Raw genomic sequence first — 22,772 nt, forward strand, 5'->3', positions numbered from 1 at the left:
TCAAGTTATAAGATGAGGCTACACAGTCTCAGCTACTGAGTCTCCAGCCACTTTCTTTTAAAAAGGTTTATTTTATCCATCTCTCAGAAACCTCATTTAAAGTCAACTAGAAACTGATGTGAGGATAAAAGAAAAAACCTACTTATAAAATACCTGAGCACAAACCTGCTTTCCTTCAGAAATACCAGCTCTAAGCAAAAGAGACGTTAAAAGCAAGTACTGTACAGAAAGAAAACTTAGCCTCATAGGTAAAAAAAAAAAAGGAAGAAAATCTCATTGAGATTGTGCTGCATGCTGTTCATTGTTAGATGGCAGCCCTCAGAGCAGCTCCTTTACAGAAAGTTTTCTGCAGTTAAAACACAAGCATACAACCTACCGTGCACTCCGTTTTTCATGATTTATTACACAGCTGCGTTACTAATAGCAATAATGTGTGCAAGGCAGCCCATAATTTCTTAGCAAAACTAATGCCCTTAAACCAAAGAAAGGTTCTAAAGCATACTTTAATGGGTCCTTTAAAGTTTTTTTTTTTTTCCTTACAACGCTACATTTAGAAAGAGTCAAGCCATGCAGCGCTTTATAGCTTAAGATTTCAATGTACTTAAAAGCCCCCACAACTCTCTTCAGAAGGTGGCCATATTTTTGCTTCTCATCAGTTCTGGGAGAAGCAATGTTCCCTTGCAGATCCTTAGCGTAATGCTTTCTGAGTCTGCCAGTTCAACCATAACAGGAAGCTTTCCTTAATTTCTTTCTTGAAAGCCAAGATAAAATTCACAGAATTTACAAAATGTGGTACTGTTTTAATAACACAAGACAGTCTTATGCATAACAAGTAAGTTTACTTGTTACTCAGTTCCTTACTTTGGGATTCCTTGGATAACCAAAGTCATTTTTTAAAAGTTAAATCTGATAATAAACATTTAATTTCACTGTAGTTTCCTTTTTTGGATATCAGGTTCTTTCTCCACATAAATCGGAAAAAGAGGCAAACTATTTTATTCTTTAGACACTGTTAAATACTTTGCAGTTGGGCACTGGCTGCTTAATGGAGATTAACACTTTTAAAAATAGGAAAGTTTTTTGAAGATCACAAATTGAAGAACATTTAAGTATTTGGGAGGTACAATCACCAAAGTAACTATCAAACATGAATTTAAAATATATAACAAGTGGACTTTTAATCATTATTTCTTGTGATCTTAAGGTGGGTATATATCGCCCATTTAAAACCCTGGAAAAGCCAATGATAAATTTATACTTAATTCTTTAAACAATGATTTATTCAAAATAAGGAAGAATGTTCTTCTTGTTTTCTAGAGTAACTTTTCTTACGTTTATTAGTTATTTGTATCTCTTCTTTTGTGAATTATGTACCTATAGTCTTTCCCCATGCTTCTGTTGGTGTCCTGGGTTTTTTTAAGTTATTTCTGTGAGCTCTCTATATTTCTGTCTTAAATATTTAATTTTACGAATTTGTAGTTTGTTTTTATTTGAATGTCATATTTTTGCAATACAGAATTTTTTAGCAGTGAAAAAAAAAAACAGGAAAGAATGGTGAAATTTGACTAGACTTTAACATATCATGTCAACATATAAGCTCAAGTTAAGTGTATAAACAATGAAGTTCTTAAGAATTTTTATCTTAATCCAAATACAAGATTTGGAAAAAACCAAGATATTTCTTGGCAGAGTAAATACTTGAAGCTTGTCCTGAGAGAACTATTTTCCCACTTTTTTGCTGCCCATGATCATGACCCTACAGTGAGTAAGGAATATTAATACTTGTCATTTATAGATCATTAAGTTAGCTTTTAGAAGGAAAACTGGTTAAGTTCTGACATATCAATGACTTTCTCAGGCAGCTAACTGCCTTGGTGTAGTGTTTAAGAATTACTGATAGACTCACTCTAAAGAGTTCATCTTCCTCAAGGCATAGGCTCTGGGGGCCTGATGGTGCCAAGTACACTGCAGATGGTGCAAAAATACACTGAATTTTATTTTTGTAATTCTAACATACAAACACACTGACAGAGTAACAGTTCTCAGGGACAGAGCCAGAAACAGGATAAGCTTTTCTTCTAAATTTCTGGAAGTTTGTTAATTGAAAAGAGATAGGAAGCGCTACTCCAGGGTAAATGCAGGTCCTCTCATTACAGCGCGAGGCGGCAAATGAGGCGGCGGCAGGGGAGGTGGCGCCATGCTGCCATGCTCAGCCAGTCTCCTGAGTGGGGGTCAGCGAGCCCTGCAGGGAGAACTCACCGGGGTGTTGGACTGCTCTGTCAGCTTTTGCTCCCACATCTTTAGCCGTCTTTCTCGTTCTTTGAGCTCCTGCTCTTTAAAGCTGAGGTCACGTTCTAGTTTCTTCAGTCTCTCAAGAGTTGCTTCAATTTCACACCTGCAGGAGGACATAACTGGTTTAAATCTCAACTTTGCTCAAGGGGTGTTATGTGCTGAGGGGTCCATCACGATGCTCAATCAAAGGAAAAGGCTAAAACCTGTGCTTTGAAACCAAACAGTAAACAGCGAGGAGAGCAAACCAGTCCATCCTAAAGGAAATCAACCCTGAATATTCATGGGAAGGACTGATGCTGAAGCTGAGTTCCAATACTTGGTCCACCTGATGCAAAAAGCATTGGAAAAGACCCTGATGCTGGGAAAGACTGAGGGCAAGAGGAGAACGGGATGACAGAGGATGAGCTGGTTGGATGGCATGACTAAATGGACATGAGTTTGAGCAAACTTTGGGAGACAGCGAAGGACAGGGAAGCCCAGACTGCGGCGGTTCATGGGGTCACAAAGAGTCGGACACAACTTAGTGACTAAACAACAACAACAACAAACTAGTGAAGAACAGGACATCTTTCATATCCTTCAAAATCAACATACAAACTAGCTTGGAAACATAAGTTTGGAATACTTTCTCAAAGCAGTGAAGAACCACTGTCTGGGGCCTGAGCCATGGAACGGGTGTCCTGGTTTAGTCATTTAATAAATGCTCATGGTCCTCTGGCTCTATTGTATATCAGCTTATCTTATATTCATTACAGTCCCAAGAAACAGGTATTAATCTTGCATAGAGAGATGGGAAAATGACACTCTGGTAAGATGATTACTGTCACTCCACTCAGAAATTCACCTTAGCCTATTCACTGGCTGAGTAACTCCAGCAATCTACAGATTAACCTGACTCAGTTTTGTCAGCTGTATGGGGTGGTGGTTACCTTTTATTGGGACCCTGCAAACTGCCTGATCCTAATAATTGTCTGGGCAAAACATACCACACAACATAGATTCCTAAGACCCTTCCTCTGAGCTCATGATTGAGTAGGGCTGGGTAGGGCCTAGGAATTTCCATTATTTGATATGAGTTTGTTTTTACAATCAGGCAAGTGTGAGAAATCCTGGATCAGATGAACTCTAAGGTTCATTTTAACTCTAATAATTTTAAAAGCAAGTTAGTTCCCTCCCAGACTCTACGCGCTGACCTGCCTCACCACCTGGAACAATATGTCCAGTTAAGAAACCTGTCCTTGACAGAAATTAAAGCTGGTAAGATGGCTCAGCGTAAGTTTTTTCTCCTTCAGGGCTACTGCTAATGCTTAGGTCTAAACTTACGCTCCGAGAGTTGGAAGTTCTTTCCTGTGAGTTTCTGCAGACCTTCTGGGAAAAGCAACAGTAATGAGAGACTGTGAGCAAGGAGAGACAGGGAGGGAGAGAGGATGGGGGAGAGGAGGACGCAGAATGAGGAAGGGACTGGGGAGATGGGAGCTGCTGAGCCAAAAGCTGCTTCCAGGTGCCCTGAGACACACCTACCTACACGTCAGACTGTGTGATTCGGTTTGAGGTCTTGACTACGGAAGTTTGAAGCCCCCAGATCTAAGTTAATAGATGTATGCAGCCCAAGTCTGCCTTTTTATGTCCAGGGAAAATCAGAATAGATGGAAAGTAAATACATGAAAACAAAAAGGTGTGGGTATCACTTGACCAAATCCAACTCAGGGAACAGCTGCTGAGGTGGATCTGGACTTGGGTCACACATTTTACTTCCCAGGCTGTCTGCAGAGCAAGGGAGGCCAGGAAAGTAAGTGTAAAAGCATCTGTTGTCAACCCTCTGTCCCATTGAGTGGTGCCATTTGAAAGTTACAACACCATGTAAGTCATACTAGAGTCCCTAAAGAAAGGCAGCAAATTGACCATCTTTCAGAATTATGGCTGTATCATAAAATCCAAATTTTATATTTCAGACATAATATTATGCCCATTCACAAATAAGTGTTTTTATTTTTCAAATGGAGAACTGAGGGGAAAAAAGAAAAACTCGGTGTAGATCTTAGGTTAAACTTAAGCAACAGAAAGGAAAGAAAGAATGAGTCATCTTCAGTAAATGAGAGAGTGAGAAAGGATGCGCAGAGCTGGGCACACGGGGCTCTGGGAGTTGGCAGGGGCCTGGCTGCTGTCAAGCCCTGTCCCAACTCTTCTGCCAGGGGGGCTGAGCTCACTGATGTCCCTTCTGATCAGGGTAAAATGGCCAGCACATTTGATTTCACTTGTAATTTAAGCCTAGGATTCATCTCAAGTTACAGCTTTGGGGGCCCACTCTGATTTTGAGCCCTTCTGGAAAACAGATCAACAGTTAAGTAAGCTAGGTAAGCAGAGAGCTGCTGCAGAAAAACACCGAATGAGCAGGCTTCCTCAGTCTGTGTCTTCAGGGTCAGCTCCCATACACGGCTTTCCCAGAAGCCCTAGGATCCTGACAGCAACGATCTTATGCCGTAAGAGATGTAACCCCAATCTGCTGCTGCTGCTAAGTCGCTTCAGTCGTGTCTGACTCTGTGCGACCCCACAGACGGCAGCCCACCAGGCTCCTCCATCCCTGGGATTCTCCAGGCAAGAACAGTGGAGTGGGTTGCCATTGCCTTCTCCTACCTCAATCCAGAGGGCAACACAAAACAGCTGCTCCTCTGGCTGTCCCCTCTGTTTTTCTTGATGCATTATTTTGCATCAAATGCATTGGTTGATGCACTTATGTAATCTTCCTGTTCTGAAAATAAAGTTTGTATGTTTTAAGTTGATAGAAATTATGGTTTTTCTCTTAAACCAACTCCAACTAAGGTTGACTTCAACCAGTATCAGTTTTCCCTATGTCAGAAACAGGCAATGAACTATAATTATCTTCTTTTAATAGAAACTTACTTTGAAATAAAAGATCAATTCATAAAAGCAGCTATATTATATACAAGATAAGTAGATAATATATTATGATACTACACTTAGTGTTATACATTAAATGACTTGTACTAAATCCAAATCTCAAGGATTAATTTTTTAAAATCTTTATGTTTTTTAAGAAAATATTTGGCTGTGCCAGATCTTAGCTGGGGCATGTGGGATCTAGTTCCCTCACCAGGGAGGGAACCCAGGCCCCCTGCATTGGGAGCTCGGAGTCTTAGCAATGGGACCACCAAGGAAGTCCCTGGATTTTGTTTTTAAGAAGGTGTGCTAGAGTGAGTATTTTGATCACCGAGGAAGAGTGCAACCAGCAGTGTTTTGCCAAGAGACAGGGACCTGGACACTCTCCACAGCACCACGGAGCTAATTCAGTGCAGGTGACCACAGGCCTGCAGACAATCACATGGGGCAATGAGAGCTGAAAACGTGACCAAGAGGACCACACTTCCTGTTCTTAATGTTTGTGGCCACTACTGCTAATCATAGGAAGAGAAATAAGATGAACATGTGATGAACAAGAAAGGTTCACTAGACACTAGATTTCTTTCCTGTCATTTATTAGGTTAAAGGAAAGGGCATAGTTGATGTGGTTTTTAATAACCTAGTCTTAAAAAGAATTTTCAGAATAGTCATTTAATTTTCTAAGACTAGAAGTTTCAGCTGGTTTAGGTGTAGAGGAAGCTCCATCAGCAAACAAGCATTTGCCAGAAATGCCAGAGCAGGACAGGAGTCCAACTTCACTGAGACTCGTAACTTCCTACACATACTTGGGACCCTAGACACACAGTTTCAGGCACCAAATAAAAGTCAGCAGAAGGAGAGGAGCAGTCCGTTGAAATGTCCAGGTGACCTGAAAAAACATTTTCTTCTTTTCAACCCTTGGCACACAGAGTGGGGTCGCTGTTTTCCCTAAGTCATCACCTAAAACCATCACGCCCTGCGATGCTTCTTGTTGTTACACGGGAATCGATCGAGTCAAGTGAACACTGCACGCTAACGAGCAGGTGGCCTGACAATGGCCACGAGTGCAAGGGCAGCGCCACCAGTGTGTACCACGCGGGCCCCTGGGGTCAGGCCCCCTGGTTTCCAGCACAGGTATGATTCAGGCGGGTTGTCCAACCTGTCCATGTCTTGGGTCTTGTACCTGTGATGTAAGTTAGGGTTGCTGTGTGGATTTAAAAAGATAATCCAAATGAAGTACAAGCAACTGGTTAAGAATGTAATAACAATAGCTGTGTTCATTATTGTTATTCATTAGTATTATTATTCCCCACAGTTTTAATCTATTGCCAAATTCAATGAAAACAGCTCTGCTGCCTCTTAAAGTATAGTTTAGTGTTTCTGGTAAAGATATATATCTTTTCTCCAGCTCTCAGGATTAATCAGCTCCTGAAAGAGAGGAAGCAGAGTGAGGAAGCACTCTGGGCAACTGTTTGCCTTTTATTAAAATACATTAATGTATTACCAATTTTATTTCTCTCATCTTTTTAGCTTGAAGCATTAAAAAAAATTTGTTATTCAACTAATCCAGGGTTATTGTAGAAAAAAAGATAATATTGAACTTTTTCTACCTTTTTCTATGTGCACATATATGTACATGTAAATATGTTTTTTTATTTTAGAACAAATGAAATCATTCTGAACATACTGGACTGTAGCATTGATTTTAAAATCATTTATCAGATCTGTATATAAGACTCAACACTAAAAGAAAAAAAAAAAGAAAAAACTCAACACTGCTTTGTGTATGGAGCTATCATACATTTTTAAGTCATAAAAACCACACACAAAAAACCAAATCAATCTTGTTTCACTTGAAGCTCATTTCCAGTTTTACAGTTCTAAAGGTTGTGGTAAACAAATGTCCATACATTCTCACACAACATTCTCATTTATTTTCTTAGGGATGAAATGGCAGTGGGAGAGGTGTCTGATCTATACAGTCAAACTCCTCCAGAAAAGTATTTCTCCCCCAGCAAAGTGTGAGGAAGTTTACAACACCAGATATTTTCCTGATATAAATTTTTGCCAATCTGATGAATAAACTGTGTTCCCTTTTATTTGGCTGCTACATGAGGTTGAATACTTTTCACTTATTTATTGACCCTTTGACTTCTTTTTTTGTGAAATGCCATTTCAGGTCCTTTAGTATGATATTTTAATTAAAATGTTACTTTAAAGACAGAAGTGGTAGTTTTCCAAGTGTAATCTGGGGGCTTATGAGAGCTTTTCAAAAGTTAGACTGGTTTTCAGAATAACATTAAGGCATGATTTACCTTTCTACTCTCATTCTCACAAGTGTACTGACTTTTCCACATGCTTCCTGACATGGGACGGCACCACAAGCTGAATGCAGACGCAGGATTAATTATTGTTTTTCAAATGAATCAATAAGTACCTATTTAAACTTTTCTCAGTTCTGATTTTGAATGTAGTAAATACTGACAGATGTAACTAATTTAAACAAAAGCCCTTTGGAGTCCTCAATGATTTTTTCAGAGTGTAATGGAGTCCTGAGACTAGAAACTTTCAGAACAACTGATACATCAACTAGGAAAAAAAGCTGTAACAGTATGGCATTTGTCTAGGAAATTTATTGATGGTGGGTATTGCTTTTGGTCTTATGGAGGTTTTGCATCTTAATACAGAAAACTTGCCAACTTCCCCCTATTTTCTGGTTGTACTGACATACTTTAAAGGCTCCCTAGCTCATGGATATTAATAATAGTATTAAAATCCTACTAATCCTTTGGCTAAGAGATCAAACAGCAGTTCCTCAGGGAATCCCTTTATTAAACCCTCAGACTAGATTAGATTTCACGGTTTTATAGTCTCAGACCTCCAGCACTGTCCTGTCATAATATTTATCAAAATAGTCATGAAAAAGTTATTTGTATATTTGTATTTAGTAATCTAATATTAAACTCCAAGTGCACTGTTACTGTTTTGTTCAACACCAGAGCCCATACCTAAAGAACATCTTTTCCCAGCAAAGGTTTAATGAATATCTGAATGAATGAATATAAGAAGCACATTTATCAAAGCAAACAAGTCAACTTGCATGTTTCTATCCTCTTGTGTAATATGGCGATGTCTTTTAAGATTATTACTACTATGGTATTTCCTTCTCCAAGTATTTGTTGAGCAACCGCAGTGTTCAAGACATGTTCTAGATACTGCAGTTACAGTGATGAACAGAAGAGATGATCTGACCCTCTTGCATGTTAGCTAGAAAGACACGCCGTTATTAAACAACAGACTACAGAACTACTTATTAATTTCAAAAGAGGGTATGAAGGAGATGCTCTCAGGGCAGATAAAGTGGAACCTCAGTGGATCTGGGGTCAGGACACACTTGCTTGAAGGAGAGCTGTTTTCAGCCACTATCTGAAGTAATATGCATCAGAGCCAAGTTGGGTTTGGGCATCACGGCTGGTATGCTGCTGAAATGGGATGAATTTTATACAGAAGAAACTGCATTTGAAAGGATTCTGTATGAGGGAGAAATAGACACGTGTTGAAGGACCAAAGCCAAAAATTAAGGGGTAGAATGATACTCAAGATAAAGTAAGAGCACAGAGGGTGTCGTGAATCTTGTTTTTTGGCCTTTGGGTTATGGAAGCTCCTTATACTGATTTAAGGGAAGTGATCTCATTAGATGTGTGCTGATCTCTTACTGTAGGAAACAAATATTACTAACATGTTTTGTTAATTTTTTGAGCCCAGAACAAAGTCCTTCATACCTAGACTCTAGCAAACAGTATTACTTTTGTATTACTAAGTAAAAATTCATTTTAACTCACTGGTCCTAGAGATTCTCCAAGAATAAAAAATAAAGAAGGTTATTGTAAAACACCAAACTTCAGAAAGCCCAAAAATATGTGCAATCACAGGACTGAACAACTCCGTCATTTTTAAGTGCCTGTAGTATTCATTTGCTATCGGCAGGTGGCGTGAGGCGTCATGTTACTACCCATAGCTATCAGGAGCAGGGTGAGCTACTTAAATCTCTGCTGAGTCAGGGAGAAATAATGTCAGAGCCCAAACATGCTATTTATATTTGTACATCACGTGACCTGGCTCAAATGTTTCATCTCTGGCTTACTTCTTCCCGTCACACAATACAATTCTCTCATTACTAAGTTTGTTTACATTTGACAGAATGTAATAGGATTTATAACATTGAAAGTTTTATTCTGAAAGTGTTTTTACAGTCTCCTTACCTCTCCCATCAACAGAAAAAGTGCTCTGCCTATTTCCAAGCAGACAGTATTTTTATTTCTCAAGGGACAGAGGCCAAAGTTTCCTAACAGGGAGTGTATACAGAAGGAATGTCTGGTAACTGCCTTTTGTTTCAGAAGATACTGTTTCAATATTCTTCCTAAATACTTAGATATATGATAAAGCAACAAGCTTAGAGGAACACTGCTTACATATGAGATGGAGACCTTATTCAATCTCCAAAATTTTTTAACATAAAAAACACACAAAAAAGCCCCAATTTCTAAGAAATTGGGACTGACATCAAGTTCCCAGGTTCTCTTCCTGTCCGAAGCTAGTCACCCACAATCCCGTGAAGCCAGATGACGTAAACTGGGGTGAGAGGCGCCTACCTCCATTCTGCTTTGTTGTGCAGGAATGAGTTACACTGGTCAGAAAGCTTCGAATCGAGTGACATGGACTCCAGGATTGAAATGATTTGCTTGAAAGAAGGCCGTTTCTGAAGAAGAAAAAAATAATCACTTGTTGGGACTTAGGAAAGTAGATCTTTAAGAGAAAATCCACAAGCATAGTAATAAGGTCAAATCACCATAACAAAATAAGATATAATATCCTGATTTTGTTCTTTCACAACTGTCAGACTGTATAGGAACCATACTTATTTTCAATCAATTATTCATAATAGGCTCAGATGTAATTTTTCTATTGTGTTGTCTAAGGTTGGAATGCTTACAGTATTCTTCCAGGTAAGGAAAGTACTAATTAGTTCTCTTTCGGGTATGATTAAAGACTCCTGAAAGGAAACAGTTAAGTCTTTTAGAAATCTATCTATGTGATAAAGCAAGCACAGTAAAAGTTAACGGTAGGGTCTGGGTGATAGGGGTCTTCCTAGTGGTGCTAGTGGTAAAGAACATGTCTGCCAATGCAGGAGACATAGAGACACGGGTTGATCCCTGGGTCAGGAAGATCCCCTGGAGGAGGGCATGGCAGCCCACTCCAGTATTCTTGCCTGGAGAACCCCATGGACAGAGGAGCCTGGTGGCCTACAGTCCATAGGGATGCAAAGAGTTGGACAAGAATGAAACGACTTAGCATGCACTCATGCCAACACCGGGTGATAGGTATACCAGTCCTCACTGAAAAATTCTTTCAACTTTTTTATAATAAGCTGTTGGAGGAAAATTACTTATCAATCTAGCAGAACTTGTACAATTTCCTAAACCAGTTGCTCAGAGAAAAAATTCCCCAATTTTAAAGCCATCATAACTTCACTGTTCTCAATGTTTATTCCACAATATAACTAGCTTTGGTGCTGGGAAACTCTCAGGTACTGTTTACCAGAAATTGAAAAAGCAGTGGTTAGGTGTATTTCTTTAGCTAGCAAAAACTACCCTAGTCTATCTCTTTAGACTCTAGCCAAGGTGGAGACAAAAGGTTAAAACAAAAACGGAGAAAGATAATAAAAGGGTGATGCACATTCTCTCTTCATCACGCCTCATAATTATACCATTTCTGAACAAATTACAGTTGCAGCAATTAAAACATGCATTTTAATTTAGGAGCACAAAAACAAGAAGAAAGAATGTTGAGGTGGCTTGCTCTCAGGACTTGAGTGTTTCCTACATTAACAAAGGTAATTTTTTCTTAGGAATATACAACTGGAATATTTATTCTGAGTTCTTCCATTATTGTCCTCTTTCAAGGGGTGTGTGTGTGTTTAAAAAAAGGGCATAGGTAGCTAAATGTCACTGATGGTACATTAAGCCTTGTAATAAGCAAAAAGTGCCTTAAGTTGGAAATTTGAAAAAATTATATTTGTCTTTGAATGTGTTCCCATTTTAATTTCTCCATCAATGTGTTAGGTAGCAACAGGAAAAATGTTTTGTTTCTACAGGAGCTAATTATATAATACATATAGGATTTTCATTTTTCATGGAAAAGAAGCAGGAGGAGCTGACAAATTTTCAAAGAATAATATTTTTCCCTACACTTAATCATTCTTGAGATAAGGTAAAACTTTTTTTGTAATTGGATGGCAAGTATCCCTGGAAAAATCTTTATTTCATATTTAGAATATGCTCCCAGATGGAAATTATCAAAGTGAACATTCAGAACATAGCAGCAATGTAGAATCATATGTTAATATTTCATGAGTATTTTGATCACAGAATACAACATGTGGTCTAGGATCTTCTTCCAAAGGGGCTTAGCTTCCTTTTATGTATTATGTAGGCTCTGCCTACTTAAAAAGGCACAACCAGAACCATTTATTAAGCATCTGTATACATTATTTGTTATCTTCATATTATAGGTAAGGAAGATCAGTCTGAGAAAAATATGAATTGCCCGGTATCACACAGGTAGCAAGTTACAGAACCAGGGTCTATCCTCTTAAATCCTTCAAAATATTTTATCACATAAGGGTAAGATATTACTTCCTATCAAACTTGCTAACTATTGTTTTGTCCTTTTTTAGAAACGTCATTTTAGAACTTGAACTAATACCCACCTTTACTTCCTTCTTCTCTTAAAAGAAAAAAAAAAAAGTTTTTTTTTTAGCACCTGATCAAACCCATTGGAATGACCCAACATTTATCTAATAGCAGTTTTTTCTCTTGTACACACTTCTACCTCCTCGTTGCAAAAGAACATATTTCTACAGGTAAGCTGAACATTTTAATCTATGTGTTAGTACTCTATAGACTCTAAGGACTGAAAATAAAAATAATTAAAATGTTTTAACCAACTACTGCTGTATCTATGTGCACAGGACTGGCACCAACTTCTGTTTGAATTGCTATATACTTCTAGCCAGAGAAGAACTCCCTCGTGGCTCAGATGGTAGAGTCCGCCTGCAGTGCAGGAGACCTGAGTTAAATCCCTGGGTTGGGAAGATCTCCTGGAAAAGGAAATGGCAACCCACTCCAGTATTCTTGCCTGGAGAATCCCAAGGACAGAAGAGCCTGGCAAGCCCCAGTCCATGGGGTCGCAAAGAGTCAGACACGATTGAATGACTAATCCTTCCTTCCTTCTAGCCAGAAAACTAAAACATGCCTCTCAGGAAATAAACCTTGGTCTGGCCACTTTCGTCAACAACAAATTGTACATCTACTTGCTAAATTTACGGAAGATGCTATAGGGAAACAAAGGAAAACTAACTCTCTTCCCTCTTGGAGCCTGTAATCCATTCAGGAAGAAAAGATATTTTAAAAATTGCAACAGCACAAAATGAGGCAGCAGCCCAGACTGTGGTTTAGGAAAAGGAGTACTTAGCATGGGCAGCGGAGACAGAATAACTGGGGAAGGCTTGATGATGAAGTAATCAGGAGGGGAACGCAAAGGAGGAAAAGAACATCTTTCGGCAATAAAGAAGGTGTGTAAGGTATGTCTAGAGGAGAGAGCAATGACTTAGAAATGTGAGCTGGAGGCATAATCAAATTGAATATAAAGGGCATATATTAGTTGTATTAGAATAAAATGCCATGAATTGAAGAGACAAAAAAAAACTGATCTAAACTTTCTTCATACTTCACAGTGCTAGAAGACAAGATTTCTCTGGTATTAAAGAAGCATCAGCTTACTACCTGTTAAAAAGACATGCCAGCTTCATGGCATCAACTCTGAACCTAATGTCTTTATTGTGTAGGTGTTTATACTATCATTTAATTAATATACCATAAATGTATATTCTTAGATTTTTAATTAATGTAGTACAGAGTTACAGATTAAGAAATTAAAAACCTGCTTTGCATACTGAAATATAATTACAATTACAGTGATCTAGTTGCATTCATCTAATTTAGCACTAATAATTCCGGGTGAAATTTCTATTTGAGTATCAGAGAGAAAGGGCTTCCCTGATAGCTCAGCTGCTAAAGAATCCACCTGCAATGCAGGAGACCCCAGTTTGATTCCTGGGTCAGGAAGATCCCCTGGAGAAGAGATAAGCTACCCAATCCAGTATTCTTGGGCTTCCCTGGTGGCTTAGCTGGTAAAGAATCCACCTGCAATGCGGGAGACCTGTGTTTGGTCCCTGGGTTGGGAAGATCCCCTGGAGAAGGAAAAGGCTACCCACTCCAGTATTCTGGCCTGGAGAATTCCATGGACTATGTAGTCCATGGGGTTGCAAAGAGTCAGATACAACTAAGCGATTTCCACTTTCACATCAGAGAGAAAAATACTACCTGAATGACCAAATATGCCACAATGGATATATAAGTGGTAGCATATGAAAAGATTGTTATTTTAATCATATAAAATAAATATTCTACAGAAAGCTTGCAAATAGCCACTTATAATTTCCATCGGATTAGTTGCAAAGTGCAGGCATTTCTCTTCATGCTTAAAAAGCCCTATATTCTGCAAAATCACACACGAAAGTAGGGCCCACAGAGGGGCAAGACAGACCATTCAAAACCTATCAACTTTGTCAAAAAAATTAATAAAACAATAGTAATCCTAAAAAAAGTACTAAACAGTTTAAAAATTGTTAAATTCTTTAATTAAAAAAAATAGTAAATGCAGGACTCTAAAAAGGGTGAAGGTCAAAGTGAGAGCAGATTGAGCCTGCTGGTTTATCAGGGCCAGCGTGAAAGGCACAAGGCTGGGGAGAAGCGGCGTCTTGGTTCTGTGTCCGTTGCTGCGCTACTGGCCACAATGATGTGCTTGGAGTTCAGTTGTTCTCATTTGTGGAATGGAACAGTGTGCTTTACTTACGATTCACCCTGAATTGTGTGATACTAACACGATTCCCATACTCACCAAGTGTTTCTGAGTTACTTCGTCTAGACAAACCACAGCTTTCTGTATCCATGGATTCAACCAACCAGAGTTCAAGTTGGCTGTTGAATGCGAGGAAATGTAACCCCAGTTAGGGTGAAGGGAAGGATCGTGACTGAATCACCCCATTATATATAAGGGACTTGAGCATCCATGGATTCTACTGGGGTCCGGAGACCTCCCCTGAGGAGATGAAGGGAATGGCTGTGTGCGTTATTACCATTCATTCTTCTTGAAGGTCATATAGGGAATGGGTTTAAATTAAGGAGGAAATTCCATTCTCAAGTCTTTTTTTTTTTCCTTTCTTTCTAGATCTATCTTTTAAAAGGTCAGTTTGTGATACACTTATTTCCATGAAAGACTGCAGAAATTTGAACTTTAAAATTTTAGTTCTTTTCTTAAGTCTATCTCTCTTATTCTAATATTTCATCTGTGAGGACCCTTTTTATTTTTAAACTTTTTATCACAGCAAATTCCAAACATACCCCAAAGTAGAGAGAACACCCTCCGTATACTTATCACTCCAAAAATCATCACGGCCCATCCTACTTAATCTATACCATTGTTCATTTCCCTTCACTGTATTTTGAAGCAAATCCAAGACTCGCCTATCATTTTATCTATAAACACTTCCGTATGTATGTGACAGTCTTTTAAACCAATCTTTGCAGGGAAGGGAAATGGGCCATTTGTGCTTGAATGTGATAACCACATGAGAGCCTCAATTTTGGAATTTTTCCAACTCTATTGTGATAGCTTAAAAAACATCACTGAAACTCCACAGGGAGTGCATATCGAGCTTCTCTAGAGTGCTACTTTTGCATGGTCTTTGGTTAGAAAGGCAATGTGGTGGTCGGGCTCTGTAGCGCAATGGATAGCACATTGGACTCTAGTGTAGAGAGGCAATGTGGTGTGGAGGGTTGAGTGCAGGGACTCACGTCACTCAGCTCGGGTTCAGCCTCCAGCTCCACCACTTACAAGCTGTGTGACCTTGACCTCACTACTTAACTGTGCCTTGGTTCTTCACGTGTAAAATGAGGATGCTAACAATACCCAGTTCAGAGATATTCTGAGAAATAAAGGAGTTGATATACCTAAAGTGTTCAGAACAGTGCCTGGTTATTATAAGCACCGTGTGCTAGTATTTATATAACGTGAATGTGAAAGAGTTATTATTGAAGATTAAAAACAAGGAACAAAATTCTTTTTTACTGACTCAAGAATGCCAGAGTGCTGTAAGCAAGAGCAAGTAATGAGATTGTAGGTCTAATGCCAAGCAAATGTCAGCAGAAAGCCTTCACAGTCAATCTGGGGCTCCAAGGAGCAGCAACCCTGTTTTGCTCTGTAATGAATTTGATTAACCCACATTTTAAAAACTCAAAGCCAGACAATCAAGTGAGATTTCAGAACAACAACAACAACAACAAATATATATATATATACATATACACACCTTGGCATCAGCTTCCCAACACTGATGTAACAGTTCAGCAAAACTCCTGGGGCAACTGCTTGGAATGGTTAATCTCTATAAGAGAGAAAGAAAAAATAAGCTGAAACAAAACAAAATACAGGCGTTTTCTCATTAAAGGAAGGAAATAACTAATTGGGAGATATGAAAGAACTAATTTAGTAGCATACACAAGACATGAAATTTAAAACATCCTTTGATTAATATGTGACTGGAGAGAATTTATGTTTAGATTCATAGTGTCTAATCTCTAATGACACTTTACCTTTTCCTCCAAAGAGGAATCAAAGTGGATGAAGAAATCAGGTTCAGAACAACAAATGCAACAAAATAAAGAATCTGGTCAAAAGAAACTACGGCAGGAGAGGGGCAAGTTAGAACTTACATAAATCTAAACCATGAACCTATCACTGTATTTTTATAGGTAACTATGAAAGTTGTAAATGGGCCAGGTAACTAGGAAACCAGTTAAGCTTTGGCAATAGGTGTACAACTTCTGAAAACATCTTGAGCACACAGATAATTTTACAGAAGTATTTTCTCAGTGGCAAATGAGACATTTTGAATGGATGACTCATCATGGCTTAGTTTTAGCCAAACCCATAAAACATAAGGACTTGATAGAACAAAGAATATAATGTGAAGACTAGTCTTGTTCTAACATTCTAGAGCAGTGGTTCTCATAGAACATGTAATTCTCCCAGAGGCAGTTTACAAATCTATAGAGACATTTTTGTTTTAAAGTCTGGAGGGTTGTAACTAGAGCAGGTCAAGAATGCTGACCATCTTTCAATATATCATAAAGCCTGATTAAAAATTCTCCTGCATTCCACGAAACTTCAAATGCCCCATGTGCATTCATGTAAGTAAGACAAGAAAACAATGAGCTTTATACTTTTCCAAACCTAGACTCTAACTTTGATTTATAAGTAGAGTATTTTTTGAATATTTAAAAAATACTCTGAACTTTCTTTTTTTTTTTGAACTTTCTATGAATGCAACTACTAAATGAAATAAATCAAGGGTATATTGATTTTTGCATTATTCATAACCTTACCATAATATTGGGAAAATCTTGCCTACAATACAGTGTTGCTCATGGTACTGGAATCATTAATACTCACAACAAACCATCTTTATTCTGTGTTTGTAGCTGTTGAATTCTATTTATTTATGTGTAAGCATCTAAAAATGTTCCATTATCATCTCTACTGTCATCATGCCTGAGCATTTATACAGTGCAATACATATTTATTTCTTCCTTATATTACATTTAAAGCATTATGTTGACTTAAAATACAATGTGTGTAGTAGGCTATATTACCACTGAATTTCCTTTCAGGGAAAAAGAGGGAGCATTAAATAGTTGTTATAAACAGAGTACTGTGTATGAAGGGGACTTCTCAGATCACTCAGTGGTAAAGAATCTGCCTGCCAATGCAGGAGACATGGGAGACTGGGGTTCGATCCCTGGGCCGGGAAGAACCCTTGGAGGAAATGGCAACCCACTCCAGTATTCTTGCTTGGAGAATCCATGGATGGAGGAGCCTGGTGGGCTACAGTCATGGGCTCACAAAGAGTTGGACATGACTGAGCGACCGAGCAGGCATTCACAGGTGTGACAGAGCTGAGAACCTCTGTAGTAGGAAGATTTTTTTTTAAATGTTGTTTGCCAAGATGTTTTGCAGATTAAAAAACTTAAAACAATTTCACTGGATTTGGAGAAGGCTACATATAAAACTAGAAAAATAGTTGTCTTGGCAAGAAAACAGACAATCTGTATTTGGAATTAAAATCAGAAAACCAAAATAAATAAAACTTTAAAGCAAAGCTAAAAAAAAAAAAAAGGCAACTCTGCAAGTTAGAGACTACACTAAACATTTTTAAATCTCTGGTTTTGTGATTTCATAGACTAGAGTAAGATGTAGTAAACGGCACTATTATTTTACTGTAATGAGAACTGGAAACCTTTTCATGAAAGTAAAGAAAATCAAGAGTTTACTTAAAAAAAAAAGTAAGATCATTTGGGGTGGCAACTAACATAAACAGTGACTGCAATTATGTGACTGAATACACATCATGTGTATTGAAAGACAAGTTTTCCTAACTGGTAACATTTTCAATGTAACGTTAGTACATTTTCCAAGAACTGAACTGTGAACTGGCTGAATATAGGTGTGGATCTTTTCATACTGACAAACTTTTTAGATACCACATGTGAGACATTATAAAAGGAGACATAATTATTTTAAATTATCTGACATGTTCAAATATCAGTTAAATCGAGACTCAGACACTATGTAAGGGATTATTTTGTTGCACTAAAAAGTACTTTTAAAAGAGAATCTAAAATATTTAAGTGTGATTATATAACTGGGTATTCTATTAAAACATCCTGAAACAATCAGATATTAGCACCAGGTTTGCAACACTACTTAAAACTTAAGTATTTAAAAAGAAAAGTTTCAAATTGAAAATTAAAATAATTCCCAATCAATAAATAAAGTCATTAGGCATGACTTTTTTTTTTTTAAAGATTATATTCTTTTTTTTTGCACTATTTTCTACATAAGATGAGATAATTATTTTTTAAGTCAAGTTTATTATCTTTTTCTAAAGTGTAGTCAAGAAAAATGGATTAAGTTCTTGAGGACTTCCATGTTAGTAAAGAACAGTTGTTTTGCTACTTAGAATAAAACACATTTATATACTTGAAAAGATAGAGTTATACTGCCAGGACATTCTGAATGACTACTAATTGAGTTTTATGGAAAGTCCAATGGCATACAGACATACCTGTAAGATTTAAAAATTAGTAATACTCTCTTAACTTCCTGTCTTCTATAATGGTTCATTGTTTGCTTTGTAAAGTTTAACAGCATTTTGTGGATTATAGCTTCAATAGAATTTAATAATAGAAAAAGTTATTGTTTAAAGAACTTATTTCATTATTAGGGGTTTGGAATCAAAGGCCTTCAGATATAATTTTTAGAAAGTATAGATGCAAAAAGCATCTTCCTATAGATGCAAAAAACAATCCTAAATGGTGAAAACAAATAAGCTCTAGAGTCTAGTTAAGAGTAATGTATCAGTGTCAAGTTTCTGGTTCTGATATTTTATATATATATATATATATATATATATATATATATATATGTCTCACGAGTAGGGGAAGCAGAGTGAAGGGTACACAGAATTCTTTGTAATATTTTTGCAACTTCCAATGAGTCTAGGATGACTAGCTCACATTTAAAATATCTCCCTGAAAGTTTAAACATGTCATTCTTTATTTAAATGAGGCCTTTGAAAAACAGTTACAGCTTTCTCTTTTCAACTCAATAGCCCAAGCTATTCCAAAGCAAAAATAAATAAAATAATTACAAGTTGAAGGGATTTTTATAAGTTATATTTAAGTCAAAGTCTCAATTTTATTATAAAATAAATCCTTGGGAATTATTTTAATGCTATCTCAACAGAATTTGTTTTGTTAATAAGGGCCACTATTTATGAGGTGAAATGAAGACATCTTCTTGAATGATGACAATGGAAACTACATTTGAACTTAATTTCCATATTTCTGATAAATGAAATAAATGTGCAGAATGAGAATGGATAAATACCCTTGTAGCACCCAATTTGCATTTGGTTCACTAGAAAGTTGAGAAAATACATTTCACCATGTGGGTTTCTTTCAACTGACTGTTATATTTAATAAATACAATAGGGGAGGCATTTGAATAGTCTCCATCTGTTATTAGCTGATTATCAGATCACCCCATGGATAAAACAGTACACTCTAGGGGATTCCCTAGAGAGAAACAGGGAGATGGCCTCCTCATGTACCCATTGAGGAGGTCCTGAAGGTAATTTATGGGGGATTCTCAAGCCTCAAGTCAACTACTCAAAGGCAGCTTCTAAATTCATTTTTTTCTTCAGCTTTAAAAATCCTTGATGGATGCTCCAATATTTTCAAAGTGCTTTAGAGTCACAGCTATTCTGCCCTCCTTTAGATGAAATATTATTTAAAAATATTAATTACTCTCTCTTATACATATTTGGAGAGTTCAGTCGGCTTTAAAATAAAATTTCCTCCTACTTTATTTTGAAATGATACAGAGGAAAAAAATGACATTGAGTGTTCTGCTCCAAAGTCAACAGAAGGTCAATAACCTTCTTTACTCTATTTGTCAACCCAGAACTAAATGTCTAATCATTTCACTGGCAAAAGAAACTGAACAGAAACAAGTGGGTTCTCATACCATGAAAATAATCAGTTACACTGTGTGTGAGGTCTGATTGAATAGCACACCAGGAAAAACCACCACATTTAATTAAAACAGAACAGCCTCTGTGAAACAATGAGTAACACACATTCTTAAATATTACACCTTTTCATTTTTCTTTAAATTGGCAGCTCTCTCCCATCAACTTCAGCTATCATGAACATTTCGTCCAATCTCAATGGCTCAGGAGGACAAATTAATAATATAACTGTGGATTATGTGATATAAATATGAAAACTTGGCTTCTCTCAGTCAATAGCAGCTTTTTGATTGATCTAGTTTGTTCCTGCACTCACCATGGAGAGCAGATCAATCTAATTCTTTTAAGGCATTAAAAAGGGAATATTACTACATATTCACCTTTTTGCAAATTATTTTATCCTAAGGCTGCACCCTTCCCTTTTGTGGCGGGCACAGATAAGATGTGGAAATGCAGAAGTTTTGTGAAATAAAGTTGTTTTGCAGTGTTGCAAAGACAACTGCGTGCTTCCATCACTTGATCTAAGTTCTCATAATACCTTGATATTGGATGCTTCATCTTTATGCTGAGAATTTCCATGGCTGTGCGTTTCAGTCACAATTTTAAACCTTTCAAAATGTAGTTGCTCTCTTTGATATGAATGTACCATGTTCTCTGATGTAGGCTCATAGGTCCAACTAACTGAAAGCCTCAATTTGTGGGAAGAAGAAAAGCGAGGCTGGGGACACAGCACAAACGCTGTTTACGCCACTGAAGTTCTTTTGAAATGGAAAGGCTCTGCATGAAGAAGGGAACAGTTATGCCACTGCCTCGCCAATTCCAGTGAGGAGCTCATCTTCAATGTAGTGTTCAACGTAGGTGGCAAAACTGTAATTTTTCCCTTTTTTGAAACTATTTTTTCTTCTTTTATTTTTGAAATTCTCATCTAAGCGACAGTTTCTTGTACTATAGTGACTCCTGCTGGGAGAGGTAAGTTGAAGTAGCTGAAGGTCTCTTACAGATATATCAACTCCCGGACAGTAAAAAAGATGTCCTAAACGCAGGAGATGGAGTTAAACTGTTCCCCTACCTTGGACGCAATGGCTTCTTTCATCACTAAGAACAAACCCCTAGGTTTTACAATTGAGACTGAGAAACTAGTACAGTACTTGTACAATTTTTGATCTACAGCATCACGACGTGAAGCTGCAACAATTAGATGTAAAGGGTCCATTCATGAGGAATAACATCACTTTGACCCTTTGTGTTAGCTCCTACTGCTAATCTTTCCATAAGCGTGAACTTACTTTCAATTTGAAGAAGATGAAAAAGTCTTTTGCAAAACCCCAATACTGTTTTCTGATCTATGTACCTGAATGGGGAATCGTAGTCTTACCTCGTTTTTTTCCACTACAAGCCAAGCTACTTGTAATCCTTCCAAACCTTTAAAGGGGACCTCCCTTGTTAGCATCTCCCAGAGAACCTGGAACAAAAAGGAAATGGAATTTTATTCTTGTACTTTATATTTTTGGTATATTACTGAAACTTTAACATTTAACTGTATCCAATTACCAGATACAACCAACTCCATCTATAGAAACTTGGGCAAAACATATATATTCATGCATAGGGCTTCTTCCATATATTTCATACATGTACATATATTTTGTTGCTGCTGCTGTTCTTTTTTATTTTAAAAAATCCACTTTAGGAAGTAGAATATCTAGATCCGGGCTTAAAATTTTATGAAACTGATGCGCCTAAGTGATTTAACTGTATTTTGTAAATTAACAGAATTCCCATGGATCACCATAAACTAGATTTTACACTTTGTTAGTCAAAACTCTTTGCACCTTCAATCTCTGATAAATTTCTCTATAAGAAAATAACTGGGAATTCAAACATATTTTCAAAGCTTCAATAACAGTCTCATTAAAAAGAAAATTGAGCCCCAAATCCAAATCACTGGCTAAACCACTTATTCCACAATGGTAGATACTTGCAAAACTAACATTTAGATTTTGTGTTTCGGAGAAATCTTTCTCAAAATGAGTCAGTCTAAGGCATTTATTTTCATCCACCTATGATATAATTTATTATATTATATTCTAAAATGTAATAAACACCCATGTACATATATAGGCTGTATGCATGTGCATGTGTGTGCAAATGTATGTAGATGTTATCTCTCTGCAATCCTTGAGATTAGCATGATTAATAAATTCACACTGGAATGCTGAAACAAAGCAAATTGATGTGGGAAATGCTGAAAAAAGTCAATGATTTTGTATTCTCTTTAAACTCTGAGTCATAGAGAGTTTTGCTGCCAAGGTAGGTCAATGGTAAAGAATCTGCCTGTCAATGCAGGAGACATGGGTTCAATCCCTGGGTTGGGAAGATCCCCTGCAGCAGAAAATGGCAACCCATTCCAGTATTCTTTCCTGGAAAAACCCATGGACAGAGAAGCCTGTCCAGCTACAGTCCATGGGGTCCAAGAGTCAGACACAAGTTAGCAAGTAAACAACCACCACAATGGAGATTTTTACATTCAGTCACTTTATTTATACAAATGAGTATCCAGATTTGAGTCTACCGATACTTTTGTGAAGTGCAAAAACAATTACAATTTTATCAATAATAGCATAATAATAACAGCCACTATCATTTATTGAGTGATTATGTTTCAGGTACTCTGTTAAGCCTTTAGGTACGCTATCATGATTAATCTCAATCCCATCAGATAGGTATCTTTCTCATTGTATGGATGAGGAAACTAAAGCTTAAGGAAGTTAAATAAACCTGCCCAAAGGCATTCAGTTATCAGGTGACA

The 22,772-nt window shown here is 37.3% G+C and overlaps 1 protein-coding gene across 4 annotated transcripts in view; it reads right to left on the minus strand.

The window, feature by feature from the left end:
* The window catches only part of MAP3K20 (mitogen-activated protein kinase kinase kinase 20), a 163,320-nt gene that overhangs the window by 47,334 nt on the left and 93,214 nt on the right, over nt 1-22,772 (minus strand). For all 4 annotated transcript variants that reach the window (XM_020896330.2, XM_020896331.2, XM_020896329.2 and 1 more), the window contains exons 8-11: nt 21,339-21,425; nt 15,683-15,757; nt 9,843-9,949; nt 2,260-2,395 (exon numbers count right to left, since the gene is read on the minus strand). In XM_020896330.2, coding sequence (XP_020751989.1) covers nt 2,260-2,395; nt 9,843-9,949; nt 15,683-15,757; nt 21,339-21,425 — 405 coding nt within the window. The remainder of the gene's footprint in view (nt 1-2,259; nt 2,396-9,842; nt 9,950-15,682; nt 15,758-21,338; nt 21,426-22,772) is intronic.

The sequence above is a fragment of the Odocoileus virginianus genome, chromosome 13, assembly GCF_023699985.2.
Source record: "Odocoileus virginianus isolate 20LAN1187 ecotype Illinois chromosome 13, Ovbor_1.2, whole genome shotgun sequence".
In the NCBI taxonomy this organism is placed as follows: domain Eukaryota; kingdom Metazoa; phylum Chordata; class Mammalia; order Artiodactyla; family Cervidae; genus Odocoileus; species Odocoileus virginianus.